The sequence below is a fragment of the Rhineura floridana genome, chromosome 21 (genome assembly GCF_030035675.1).
Source record: "Rhineura floridana isolate rRhiFlo1 chromosome 21, rRhiFlo1.hap2, whole genome shotgun sequence".
In the NCBI taxonomy this organism is placed as follows: Eukaryota; Metazoa; Chordata; class Lepidosauria; order Squamata; family Rhineuridae; genus Rhineura; species Rhineura floridana.
In genome coordinates this window covers 18241338-18254267 of record NC_084500.1, presented here as the reverse complement: position 1 = coordinate 18254267, position 12930 = coordinate 18241338, and the positions used below count along the sequence as shown (strand labels likewise).

The window sequence follows — 12930 nt, the reverse complement described above, 5'->3', positions numbered from 1 at the left end:
CGAGCCCTGCGGTACCCTGCTCGTTACCTCCACCAAATTTGAGAAGGAACCATTGATAAGCACTCTTTGAGTACGATTCTGTAGCCAACTGTAGATCCGCCTGATAGTTGTTCCATCTAGCCCACGTTTAGCTAGCTTGCTAATCAGAATATCATGATGTGAGGCACTTTGTCAAAAACTTCGCTGAAGGCAAGATACATGCCCCTGAATTAGAGATGAAAAATTTCCAGAAATTTTGAAGCCATGGTATTTTCAGAAAAAAACAGTGGAATGCAATATTAGCCCTTTTTACAGATTGAAAGTCCTACAGGAGCATCAAATGTAATTATGTATAAGTTGGTTTGGCATAAAATCATCACATTTGGTATATTAAAAGTACATTTTATTAAACCAATTATTACAAACTGAATTTACTTTTTAAAATTTTTGCTTTTTTTTTTGTAACGAATGGATCTACAAGATCCTAAACTGTAGGGAACCTCTTTCGTTTTGGCAGTTTATGAGGAGTAGGCAAAAAACAATTTAAAAAACCAGAAGAAACCATCAACATTAATAACAAAGATAATTATTTGTCTCCACTAGTCCTCCACAGTGTCAAGCAGACATAAAACATCCCTTCCCATAAAAAGAACTGAGAAAAAGGGGGGAACCAAGATTCAATGAAACATGTTATTCATCATTCTAAAATGAAACATTCCATAATCCATTTCTTCTTAATTTTCAGAAAAACAAAAAAGGCTTTGGAAAAAACTGGTTTTCCCCCAAATATTTCCAGGGTTTTTCTGGGCCTTCACATCTCTACCCTGAATGCCAGCTGCTAGGAATCGCAGGTGGGGAGAGTTGCTGTTGCGCTCAGGTCCTGTTTGCAGACGTCCCTTTAAGGCATCTGGTGGGCCACTGTGAGAACAGGGAGGCTGGACTAGATGGGCCCCTTTTGGCCTGGTCCAGCAGACGGGCTCTTCTGATACTCTTAAGGCCACCCTGCTTTTTGTTCTACCAATAGTTTGAATTGTGCCCTCCCTCCCCACCACACCATCACAGGTCTTCTCACCAGTATTGTTGTTGTTTTAAATGGACCTGGCCCCTCTGCCTCACGAGTGCCTGAACTGAGCAGGGCCTCTGCGATGGGAGGCAGATGCCTGCGGGGAGAACTGTCTGCTCCTGGCCTCCTTTCCTCCTGTAAATCTATGGATTGGGCAGCAGGGAGACTTTCAAGGGATTTACCTGATTGTAGCCATCAGGAATGAGTTGCTTTTGAAGGGAGGGGGGTGTCAAGCTTGGAACAAATATTCATCTCTCTTTTTTTAAAAAGGGTGCCTCTGTGCCACATGCAGAGGGCATTTCCCTCACCAACCAGTCACTACCAGCTGTTAGCCCTGCGTAAAACGGATGGTCCTGCTTGTGGGATTCCCATTGGGGATTGTGGTTGGCCACTGTGAGGACAGGATCCTTCCCCCTTTTGGCCCGATCCAGCAGCATCTTCTGATGGTCTTAATTCTGGCTGGGGAGCTTGCAGTGGTCATTTTGCCTCATTCTGTGTGTCCATGTGTGTTGTGTCTGTCTGCTCCACACATATGACCAACTCCTTCCCATATAGGCTGAACACAGCCTATCCGGTTCCTTCCCCGCTGATGCCTGGATCCTGTGCAGATCAGATGCCCAGTGAAGGATAGACCCCGGGCTAGCTTCATTAGTGCATTGAGGCCCAGGCCAAATGCCATCACCCCCGGCCATTGGAACGTGCGGACTGCTGGGAACTGGAGTCCAGTGTCATGTGGAGGGGGCCCCCAATGTCTCCCAGAGCCCTGGGTTGTAGAGTTTCATGGTTTTGCGGGCATGGGAGGCGCTCTGGAGCCTGCCCTCTCGGGACGCCTCCGATCACTTGCTTGACAGGTGCCTCCAAGCTGGGGATCCAGAGCAGAGGGTGGCGTCAGTTTGGGGGCAAAGCCAGGTGGATCAAATCGGAGGAGCCAGCCTTTCCCCCCCTCCGCCGGGCATTTGCTTCTCATTTGCAAGGGAATGTTCCGAGTAAGCAGAGGGCCAGCCAGGAGGTTGCTGCCGCCGTGTGCGCAGATGTTTGACTCTGCGTCTCCTCTGAGGAGAAGGAGAGAGAGAGACGGAGCCATTGATCAAAGCAGGGATTCTTGACAGTACCAGAGCACTGCAGCCTGTATGTGTGCAAGGCCAGGGTGGGGGGTTCCCCCTTTGGGCATGATCCAAAAATGCAAAGCATGCGCAGTCGAATGCTTGCATATGCCATGCTGGGCATTAGGAGGGACTTAACGTGAGCCAGGATGCATCCTTGGAACCTGGGAGGCAAGTTGCCAAGAACGTTCAAAGAGGTTGCCATTATAATTAGCCCCAATGCCTCATTGCTGCTTCCCTTAATTCAATACAGAGGTACAGAAGTGCCCTGAAGTTGGCACCCCTCTTCCTGTCCCCAAATAAGGGCCGCCCTAAACCATATGTCCCTGCCACCTTACGCGATGACCTAGCATTCTGTCAGAGGAACGTAGGACATTGCCTTGTAACAGGCTGAGAGATGGGTAAGGTCGTGAGGCTTGGCACACTTCAAAGAAATAGCAAGCTGTGCGGGTAAAGGATGGGACGGGGTTCTTCCCCAGGTTCAGAACAGGTTAGATTTGAAAGATCTACTAAAAAGCTATCCCCAATTAAACAGGTGGGATATTATATAAATAAAGCACCATGTGGCATGCTCATTTTCCTGCCAGCCATGCCCCTTTCAGGATACTCCATTCCATTTCCTCCCACAAACTGTTAGTGAGCATTCCATGCCCACCAGTGAGCATGCTGCATCCTGTACCACTAAAAGACAGCGCTGGTCACTCTCTAATGATTTCATTGTGCAGCACCATGATATACTTCAGGAGTGTGGGAAGTTGCCTTATCCTGCATCAAACCTTTGGTCCATCTAGCTCAGTATTGTCTACACTGACTGGCAGCGGCTCTCCAGGATCTCAGGAAGGGAGTCTCTCCCAGCCCTACCGGGAGATGCTGTTGGGGATTCAACCTGAGTCCTTCTCCAGGCACAATGTTGGGGGCTGTGCACCACTGAGTTACAGCCCTTCCCTTAAAAAATAAAAAAAAGATCTAGTTGTCATGGTTCTAAATAAACAACTGATTTACGCAGAGGCTGCCTTACACCAAGTACGAACCATTGGTCCATCTAGCTCAGTATTGTCTACACTGACTGGCAGCAGCTCTCTAGGGTTTCACAGCCCTGCTTGGAGATGCCGTTGGAGATTGAAGCTGGGACCTTCTGCAGGCAGAGTAGATACTCTGCCACCAAGCTTATAGCTCTTTCGGTCCAAACATTTTATTTTTCTACACAAGGCACATCTTGAACACCATGTCCCTCAAGCCAGCACTTGTGAATAAGAAACCGGGGTGTGTATGTCTTTGCAGCCAGAAATAAGTTCTCCAGCACGTACGCACACACCCCATCGCAGGGCCCTGCTGTTTGGATTTTTACATCGCCTGCTTTGGCCGGGAAGCTCTTGAACTGCCGCCCAAGAACTGGAGCTGTTGTTGGAGACTGAACCTGAAGCCGTCTGCATGCAGCGCAGGAGCCCTCTCACTGAGGTGCGAACATTTGTGTTGCAGCACCTGCTTTACAAGCAGACAGCCGCAGTTTCGGCCCTCGGCATCTCCAGCTGAAAAGGATTGTGTAGCGGATGATAGGAAGGACCAGCCTTCCCCATCCTGGGCCCTCCGGGTGTTTTGAACTGCAACTCCCATCACCCCCCAGGCAGCATTTTGGCTCTAGGCCCTGCGTTTTCTCGCGGTGAATGTGTGTTGAAACACTGTGGTGGTGCTCCTATTGGGAGGAGGGGCGGGATATAAATCTATTTATTTATTTATTGCACTTGTATACCGCCCCATAGCCGAAGCTCTCTGGGCGGTTTACAGCAACCAAACATTAAAACAAATATACAATTTAAAACACATATTTTAAAAACAATTTAAAACATAATTTAAAAATTTAAAACAATATAAAACAATTTAAAACACATGCTAAAATGCCTGGGAGAAGAGGAAAGTCTTGACCTGGCCCAGGAAAGATAACGGTGTTCGCGCCAGGCGCACCTCATCAGGAAGATCATTCCATAATTTGGAGGCCACCACAATAAATAATTGTTAGTCACACAATCCCCTTCGTAAACGTGTGTCGGTTTGGTACAGTAATTTGAGTGTTGGACTTAAAGCTGTGGAGGGGACACAGGTTTGCATCTTTGCTCAGCCCCGAAATGTATTGGTGCGACATTGGTCCACTCGCTGTCTCTCTGCCTGGCCTACCTCACTTGGTTGTTGTTTGTGGGAGGGCAAGAAGAATGTAACAACCAAAAAAAAAAAAGGCACTTGACTTAGTTCTGGATCTAGTGATGTTCTTTGCTCCCACATCTACCAGTAACCAGCAACAGCTAAAAGCAGCTTTTTAGCATCCAAAGAATTTACTATGTTTGTGCTTATAACAATCTGGAGGCCAAAGAATGGGGGGGGGGCAGAATCCATCTTGTTTTGGCAGCATGTGGGTCTGGAAGGGGGACCTGGCTTCCTGCTACTAGAGACCAGGTGGCTGGGCTCTGTTTAGAGCAGGTGTTCTTTCCCTGTCATCCATGGACCCCTAGAGGACCCTGGATGGGCTTCAGGGGTCTGTGAACAGGGCACAAGAAATATATATATATATATATATATCAATTTCCAATTCAATAAAACAAAACAAATTGCGTACAAGACTTTGCATGTATGTGTTTGTGTGCCTCTTTCTGGCGAAGGGCTCCATAACTTTCATCAGATTCTCAAGGGCTCCATGACGCCAAAAATATTTAAAATGACTGGTGTAGAGCCTTGACCTGATTGAGCACAGGCCGTTCTTGATGTCACTATCATCAAGAGCTGGTATTCCCCCCCCCCCGCCTCCACAACACACATACACAGCAAATCCCTGTGGGTCGTTTTTGGCAATCCGGTTGTTAAAACAGCTGACCCTCTGCGAAGATCTGTGCCAGGCGGCTTGATTTAAGGGCGAGGGAAATGCTGCCTGGCACTGGAGGGGTTAACCCGGAGGGGGAACAGGGGGGGGGGGAGAGCGAGCGAGGCTGCTCCGAAGGGGGGGCGGAACAGAGAGCTGGTTTCTTGGGCTGCCTTCTGCTCCACCAGACTCCTCTGGCTTCTTCTGCAAGATGCTGGCCAGGATGCTGAGTGTTTGAGAGGGAGGGGGTCCTGGGGGGGTTGAGGTCACACGTGCAGCCCCTCGAACGCCTGGACGACAGCGTCACCACCATGGCCCCCTCCAAGATGCTCCCTGCTTCCCACTAGCCCAGAGAAGGAGGGGGCGCTCTCTTGGAAATCCTTTCCTTTGCTGCTTTTGGGGGGGTGTCCCCTATTTCTGCCCCCCTCCCCGGATTGAGAACAAGATGACGGAAGTCCTGGGGCAGCCTGACTCCCCGCTTGGCTTGGCTTCCGAGCGCCTGGACCGCTGCTCCTTGGAGAGCTTCGAGGACGCCCCTGAGGAGGGCAGGCGGGCCCCCAACACTGGAGCCAGGCTGTGGGGCAGAGTGCGGAGCAAGCTTCTTCGCCAAAAGGTGCATTTGACGTCCCTGCATCTCTGTGCTTACTTTTTTGTGGGGTGGTGGTGGAGGGAAGGAAATAATAAGTGTGTCTCCTGCTGCGGTTAGTGCATAGCTATTGTGGCTTCATGAATTCAATTTTGTTTGTTTGGGAGAGACGGAGGATCATGTTGAGTCTCTCTTTGCAACAAGAATAGTCTCCTTCAAACTTCTCAGCAATTTGTAGCCCTCTCCTCTACCGCAGTCTTGCTATGGGGAGCTTGCCCTACAGCTGTCCCCGTCCCCGCCCCACCCTGCCACGTGAAATAGCCATAGCGTTCCTACCCTAAGGTACTGTTCGTGTCTGCTTGTGGTCATGGCATAATGGGCTGGTGAGCTGTGCATACTGAGATCTAGCCACTTGCGCAGTTCACAGACAAATAGGGCTAAGATTGGGAGGAGAGGATGAATGGGAAGGAGAGGAGGGGTCCAACATTTGCTAAGATGGGGAGCAAGGAAAAGATTCTTTCCTGGGATGGGAATGGGGACTGTTTGGATGCTCTCTGTCTGTCTCCAAATTTCTTACTTTTCTACTAAGAGGTGTTCGGTGACATTCAGCCTTACCCAGGAGCTTCACTTTCCCTCCCCCTTGTTTCATAGTCTCATAAACGTTGGGGGGCGACTATGGTTCTCGAGCAGTGAGGGAGGTGCACTCTGCACATGCTTTTAGAGGGCACTCCTTGCTTTGCCGAACTCGCAAAGAATACGTTCTGGGGGCCGAGATCCCTCCCAGTTCCTCCTCTGCTGCCGGTAGGACTGCAGCTTCCCCAGTTGTCCTCAGCTGCTGGTCAGGTTGCCTGGGTTCAGATTCAGTGAGGACCCTTAAGGGCAGTGGGAATGGTGCCACAACTGCGGCGGCCCCCGTTGGCTCCTTCTTCGTACCACCTGGCTCTCCTCTTCCATTTCCTTTGAGTGCCACTTGTCTTGGCTGTGACCCAAATGGAGCAGCGTCTCTTCCTTTCCCTCGTTCCTGGCCTGCTGACATGCAGGGAATGGGAGAGGGCTTTGTGCAGACAGTCACCAGAGCTAGCTGGCTTTTTTGTTTTGTCCTTTTGAAGGTGGCACGTGGGTCAGAAATGCTGCCTCAGGGCTTCTGGGGGACACCCAAGGACTCATTGCAAGAGGCCTGGGAGAGAGAAAGAGAGAGAGAGAGGCGAGGACGCACACATGCTTATCCTTGCTGGGATCTTTTAGCTGATGTTCCTTGGCAGCGTGCATGTATGTATGTAAGCTCAAGTTTCCTGGAAGTGCATAAAAAGATTGACTACCTTAATGCCTTTACCTGCCTTCCTTGCTGTACCTCAAAGACAGAGCACCTGCTTTGCAGGCAGAAGGTTCAGAGTTCACTTTGTGGCATCTCCAGGTGGGGCTGGGGGTTTCTTGTCCCCCAAATCCTGGAGAGCCACTGCTAGTCATTGTGGACAATACCGGGCTAGGTGGACCAATGGTCAGACTGAATAAAGCAGCTTCCTGTATCCCTGTTGAAATCAGCCTTCAATTGAGAACCATAAGGACTAGAATCTCACTTTGCTGTTTAGGAAAAAGGCTGTAGCTCAGTGGTATGGCACCTGCTTTGCATGCAGCCCCGGTATAAGGCTGCTTCCTACCTTGAGGGATCAAAGTCGGAGAAAGGTAGATCCACACCCCTAGTACTTCTTTACAGGAAGTCCAGAGCAGGCCCTGAAGTTGTTTTTACAAAGTTAAAAGGGGGGACATTATTTTGTTAGGGAATGAAGTTTGTGGATTTAATTAACAGCCCCCAACTTTCACCACGCATCAGCACCCATCACTTGAGCGCTGATGTGCCCCCAGCCCCTTCAGTGTGCACTTCTGTCTAGGTGAAGTTTGGACCTTAACTACATACACCGGGCACATTTAAAGCACATGACTTCCCCCAAAGAATCTGGGGGGCTGTAACTTTAAGGATGCTGAGAATTGTAGCTCCGTGAGGGGTAAACTACCGTTCCCAGGATTCTTTGGGGGAAGTCATGTGTTCTAAATGTATGGTGTGTACACAGCTCTAATCCGCAGGAATGGTTCTGAATATGGAAGTGTGTGTGTGCTCAAGAGTTGTTAATGTGGATTGACAGTTTGAACCAGACTGTCGTATTCATAGTTAGGAAGGAAAAAGTGATATTGGGTGTATGTTTGGTGAGGTGGGGGTGTCTCGCCCTGTTAGCTCACCCTGATGTATGAAGTCGGGGCTCTCTCTTGTCAGTTTGTGACAATGAGGACAGAAAAACCTGTGCCATTCGTTGTGCAAAGTTGGTTTCCAAGGAGCATGAGGTGCAATTGTGCGTGTGGTCTTGATAGATTCTCTTTGTTTTTGCACGGGCTGTCCCAAGGGGAAATGTGCTCTTTACACCCACGGAAACCAGGCTTACAAGGCCAAGGGGGTCCTTATAAGCAGTGTTAATGACTGTCACTGTTCCATGCGGCTTGTCTGGTTGTGAAGCAGCATCCAGGCGCCATTCGCCTCATTTTGGTGTCTCTGTCGCTCAGCTGGCTGGTCTCCAATCAAGTCTGAGACAGTGTCATCTCCTGCTATTTTAACTGCCTAAAGGGCACCCCAGCTCCAGTAGGATGATTTGCCATCAGCAGAGAGTGCCTATTGCCTCCCTGCGAGAGTCACTGCTCTGAACTTGCCTGCTTGCAAAAGCAGTAATGCGCGCAGAGCGGTGACACACTGGCATGCACAGAGTCAGAATTCTCTGCCCACAACTGTGAGTGTTAACAGTTAAGCATGCCATTAATTCAGAGGGAATCCCCTACACCCCAAAAAGAGCCTCAGTTATGGATTTCAGAAACCGTTCTGCAGAAATGCACTACCCTAATTCCAAGTCCCCCTCCCACTTTGGAAAGGCATGACAAGCTATTCCTTCCCCCCCCCCTTGCCAGGGAGCAGAGATCAGGTCGATGGCTTAACTCTCACCACTACCACCCCTTTGTTGCTGCGTTGTCTGCCAGGAGGTCCGGTGGGGTTAAGCTGCTGTTGCCATGTCAACCGTCTGGGATGGGAACTGGAGCAGAGCGGCTGGTGGGATTGGAAGCGCCCAGGTGCCACGAGTCTCCCACAAGGTTGCCTGGGGATGGTGGCGGCTTAATTGGAGGGCGTCTGTGTGGAACTGATCTGGACTGTCGCGTGCTGGAGGACTCCTGGGGGTATCTAGCCGCCAATGGGCATCCCGGGCCAGCTTTGCAGAGCCAATTAAGCCACGGTGTCAATATCTGGAGGTCTCTTCTTAAGACAGAGCCAGCATCCTTTTCTGGCAGATCTATATTGGTTTTACGAATGTAGGAAGCTGCCTTAGACTGAGTCAGCCCAGGCGATGGCCTGTTCATGCGCTGGGTTTGTGCCAGTTTAATTTGCTATGGCTCCTCCTCCTCCTCTGTCTCCAAGTAATCTTGAGAAGTTGAGAAGGGTGATGGGAAAGCAGTAGTGCCTCTGTGTGAGCGCAGAAGGTCCTGGGTTCATCTCAACAGAGGGCTGGGAGGAAAAACCCTGGCCTGAAAACCTGGAGAGCTGCTGCCAGTCAGTGTGGCAGATCACGGACCAAAGGCAGCTTCCAGGGTTCCTGTTTCAGCCCTTTGTTCAGAACCTTGAGGACTACAGCCTTGCTTTTAATTTCAGGGAAAGGCCCAAGAGATGTTGCTGCCCGTGACGCAGTTTCCTATATTCCTACATTAGAGGCCCTTCTCTCTCTCTCTCACCCACGTGTAGGATGCCATGCACGAGATGAGGCTGCAGTCTTAAGTCTCCCTCGCTTCCTTGCGGGTGAGGGGACCTTCTGTGCATGCCCTTGGACACCTTCCCTTCCCACGTTCAGCGTCCGAGCATTTTAGAATTTGGAAGCATGGCCTCAGCTTCTTTGAGAGCGTGTGCTTGTGTGCGTGAGTCCAGGGGGTTCCATTGCAAGGGCTGGGGAGGGCCATGCAACAGGTGGCCGCGCTTTGCAACTGCTGGCGTGAGGCCCGTGATGTTAAGCAGCTGCAACGGAAAGCACCGATTTCCTTCGGTCTTTTGTGTTCCACGTTCTCTAGGGGGGACGGAGGCGGCGAGTCTGCTGGAGATATCCTCTCTGCGTTTCCGTGGGGCCACCCAGAGTCCAGAAGGCGGCACTGAAGGAGAAGTGCTTCTCTCTCTCTTCTCTCCCCGTCTCCCAGCTTTCCCCAATTACGAATGAAATACCACACCACACCCGACGCTAGCCTTTCGTTCTCCACGGAGGCCGGCCAGATGCTTCCGAGAAGGGTATCAGCAAGATGGGCCTTATTTATTGATGGCCTTTGATGGATTTCAGTGGCTGGGGAACCAGGGCCAGCCCTATCGTCAGACAGGGTCGAAGCAGCTGCCTCAGGCCGCAGATGCGGTGGGGAGGTGGAGGCCGTTCATGGCTCCCGGCTGCAACGGAGGCCCTGCTTGAAGGCAGGGGGCCTCCGAACACCAGCTGCTAGCAGTGGCAGGTGGGAAGAGCGGCTGTTCTGGCACCAGGTCCTGCTTTTGGGTTTCCCGTTGGGGCATCTGGTGGGCCACAGTGAGAAGAGGATGCTGGAGCAAGTGGGCCCCTTTGGGCCTCATCCAGCAGCTGATGCCAGAGCAATGGGTGCCGAATGGCTTGTCTCGTGCCCACTGAGCTGCCCTCGAGTATCGTGGGGAAGGCTGTCCCATGACCAGCCTTGAAGTAAGATATTGGGGAGGAACTGCTTTGTCCTTCACCTCAGGCAGAAAAATGTCTTGAGCCAGCCTTGCAGATGTTGCAGCCAGCATGCTCAATGGTCAGGGATGGACTGCAGGTGTAGACCTGGAAGGCCACGCGAGTTCCTCCTTCCTTTGATCTATTTATTACACCGATATATACCTCCTTCCCTCCCCTTCCCCCCCCCAGGAGCAGAGGATGGCATCAATGGTTCTTTCCCCCACCCATTTTATCCTCACAGCAGCCCTGTGAGGTAGGTTGGTGGGGCAGCATCCCAGTCGCCCAAATGGACCAGCCCCCATGGCCTCCTGCCTTGCAGCTTGTGAGCTTTTCCACACTGTGCAAGGTGGACCTTTGGTCAACCCAGCAAGGTTTTGCCATGGCTGCTTTGTTGGAGAGACGTGGTGGTTGGCTGTCTCACCCCAACGTAGCTCGGGCACCCATCTTTCTCCTCAAGTGACGAGGAAGGGTCTGGTGCGGCCGCCTGGTGGCGAAGCAGACTGCCTGCAGGGCTGTTGAAGTTCCCAGACCCCCTCCTGTAGGCTTCAGGGGGGCTCTCTTGTTCCCACCCTCCTGTTCCTGGAGGTCGCGGCAGCTCAGCATTTTGCCGTTCTCCCGGCTCTCTTCTGCTCGCTGGCACACCGCAAGCAGGCTGGCACAGCAGATCTCAAGGGCTCCTTTGGAACCTGAGTCCATCCCAGCATTGCAGGTGTGTGGCAAAATCTTGCTGCTGTTTTGGGGCTTGTTGGTTCATCATCATTATCATCATAATCCATTCGTTAATATGCAGTGGGCCCAAAGTGGCTCCCAGTGTATCAAATTATTTATTATTAATAGTGTATTAATGTATATCCCGTCTTCCTCCCAGAGGAGCCCAGGGTGGCAAACATATCAACAATGTCATTAAAAACATTCTGGGAACGATCGCATCCCAGAGTTTAAGCACGCGCTGTGTGAAGGAGGACCTTCCTTCCATCTGCCCTGTGTCTCACCGCATTCAGCTTCAGCAGATGAGCCCAGTGGGTTCAGGTAGTGAATGAGAGGGAGAGCAGATCCACTTTCTTCCACATTGTGGATAGTCTTATGCACCTCTATCATGTCCCCCCCCACTGACTTTTTTTTCTAGCCTAAAAAGCCCCCAATGCTGCAACCTTTCCTCATAAGAGAGCTCCCTCCACCCCCTTTTCTGAAACTTTCCCAGTTCTACAACGTCCTTTTTGGAGGGGTGGTAGCCAGAATGCCGCATTTCCGCTACGCTGCATCACAGATCTGTATAAAGGCATTACGATATATTGGCAGTTTTATTTTTGACCCCTTTCCTAATGATCCCTAACACGGAATCTGCCTTTTTTTTTTTTTTACAGCTTTTCAAGCTCAGAGAGGGAGGGATAGATAGTTTTCTTTAGTGAGCTGAAGGCGGTTTGAAAGAGAAGCAGGCTCCTTGCAGTATATGCACACCCTCCTCACTTTCACCTCTGTGATTGAACAGGGTTTGCAAGCCTTTTAAAAAATGTTATTTTGGTAAAACCTGTTTGAACAGAGGTGACAGTGGGACAAAAGGAGAGTGAGTGAGTGTACCGCAGCAGCTTTAACCAACCTGGTGCCCTCCAGATGTTTGAACAACTCCCATCAGCCCAAACAGCTGCCCTTGCCGGCTGGTGCTGATGGAAGCTGGAGTCCTTTAAATGCTACAGGGTTGTCGGCCAATGAAGTCTTGTCCCTGCTTGGTGCATGGGTGCAGATGAGTCGTGTCCCCCCCTCCGCCTGCCCCTGCCTTCAGTTCCCCATTTCTAGAGTATTATTTATTTATTTATCCATTCATTATTTGATTTATATCCCGCCCTTCCTCCCAGCAGGAGCCCAGGGCGGCAAACAAAAGCACTAAAAACACTTTAAAACGTCATAAAAACAGAATTCAAAATACATTAAAACAAAACAACATTAAAAACATTTTTTTAAAAAGCTTTGAAGACATCTTAAAAGAAAAAAATGTTAAAGACATACTAAGAAGCAATTGCAACACAGAAGCGGACTGGGAGTATCTCCCCCTTGCACGTGGACCTGCGTGGGTATGAAGATCTCCTTGGCAGGCCCTGCTGGGGGGTCCTTGAGGTGGGCAGGGGACCTGGGATAGGCCCCTCGGAGTCGTGGCTTTGCTTGGCACCAACTCCATCTGTTATGTTTTCAGCCCCAGGGAATGGCTTCTTGTCTGTTGTTATTTCCCCAAGCTTTTAAAAATTGTATTAGTTTTATTCTGATTCTTTTTTCCAGCTTCAAAAGAATCATTCCCCCCCCAACTTGATCTTTATTGTTTGTATTTTTTTACAAAAACCGACAATTACCATCAACTGTTTTGAGAGGGCGCTTATACCTGAAAAATGGCATATAGATATTTGAAATGTAAAGGGGGGGAGACCTACCTTGCAGAGCTGTTGAAATTTAAAGGAGGGAGACCTACTTCGCAGAGTTGTTGTGAGGCATGCACACATGAGATATGGTAAAGTTTGTTTTTTTTCAAAGGAGGCTTGAAACGTAAATTAGGATTGGAGTTTGCTCTGTGGAGTGTCACGCAGCCCAAGACAGCTATGGGACATCCCTATGGC

At 50.3% G+C, this 12930-nt stretch overlaps 1 protein-coding gene across 3 annotated transcripts in view; it reads left to right on the top strand.

The window, feature by feature from the left end:
• Nucleotides 1–12930, top strand: part of ABR (ABR activator of RhoGEF and GTPase) — a 102484-nt gene that overhangs the window by 73944 nt on the left and 15610 nt on the right. The window contains exon 1 of one of the 3 annotated variants that reach the window (XM_061605234.1): nt 5213–5606. The exons of the other annotated variants lie outside the window; for them this stretch is intronic. Coding sequence (XP_061461218.1) covers nt 5439–5606 — 168 coding nt within the window. The 5' untranslated portion in view covers nt 5213–5438. Of the gene's footprint in view, nt 1–5212; nt 5607–12930 lie in introns of those variants that run through there. 3 annotated transcript variants of the gene reach the window in all.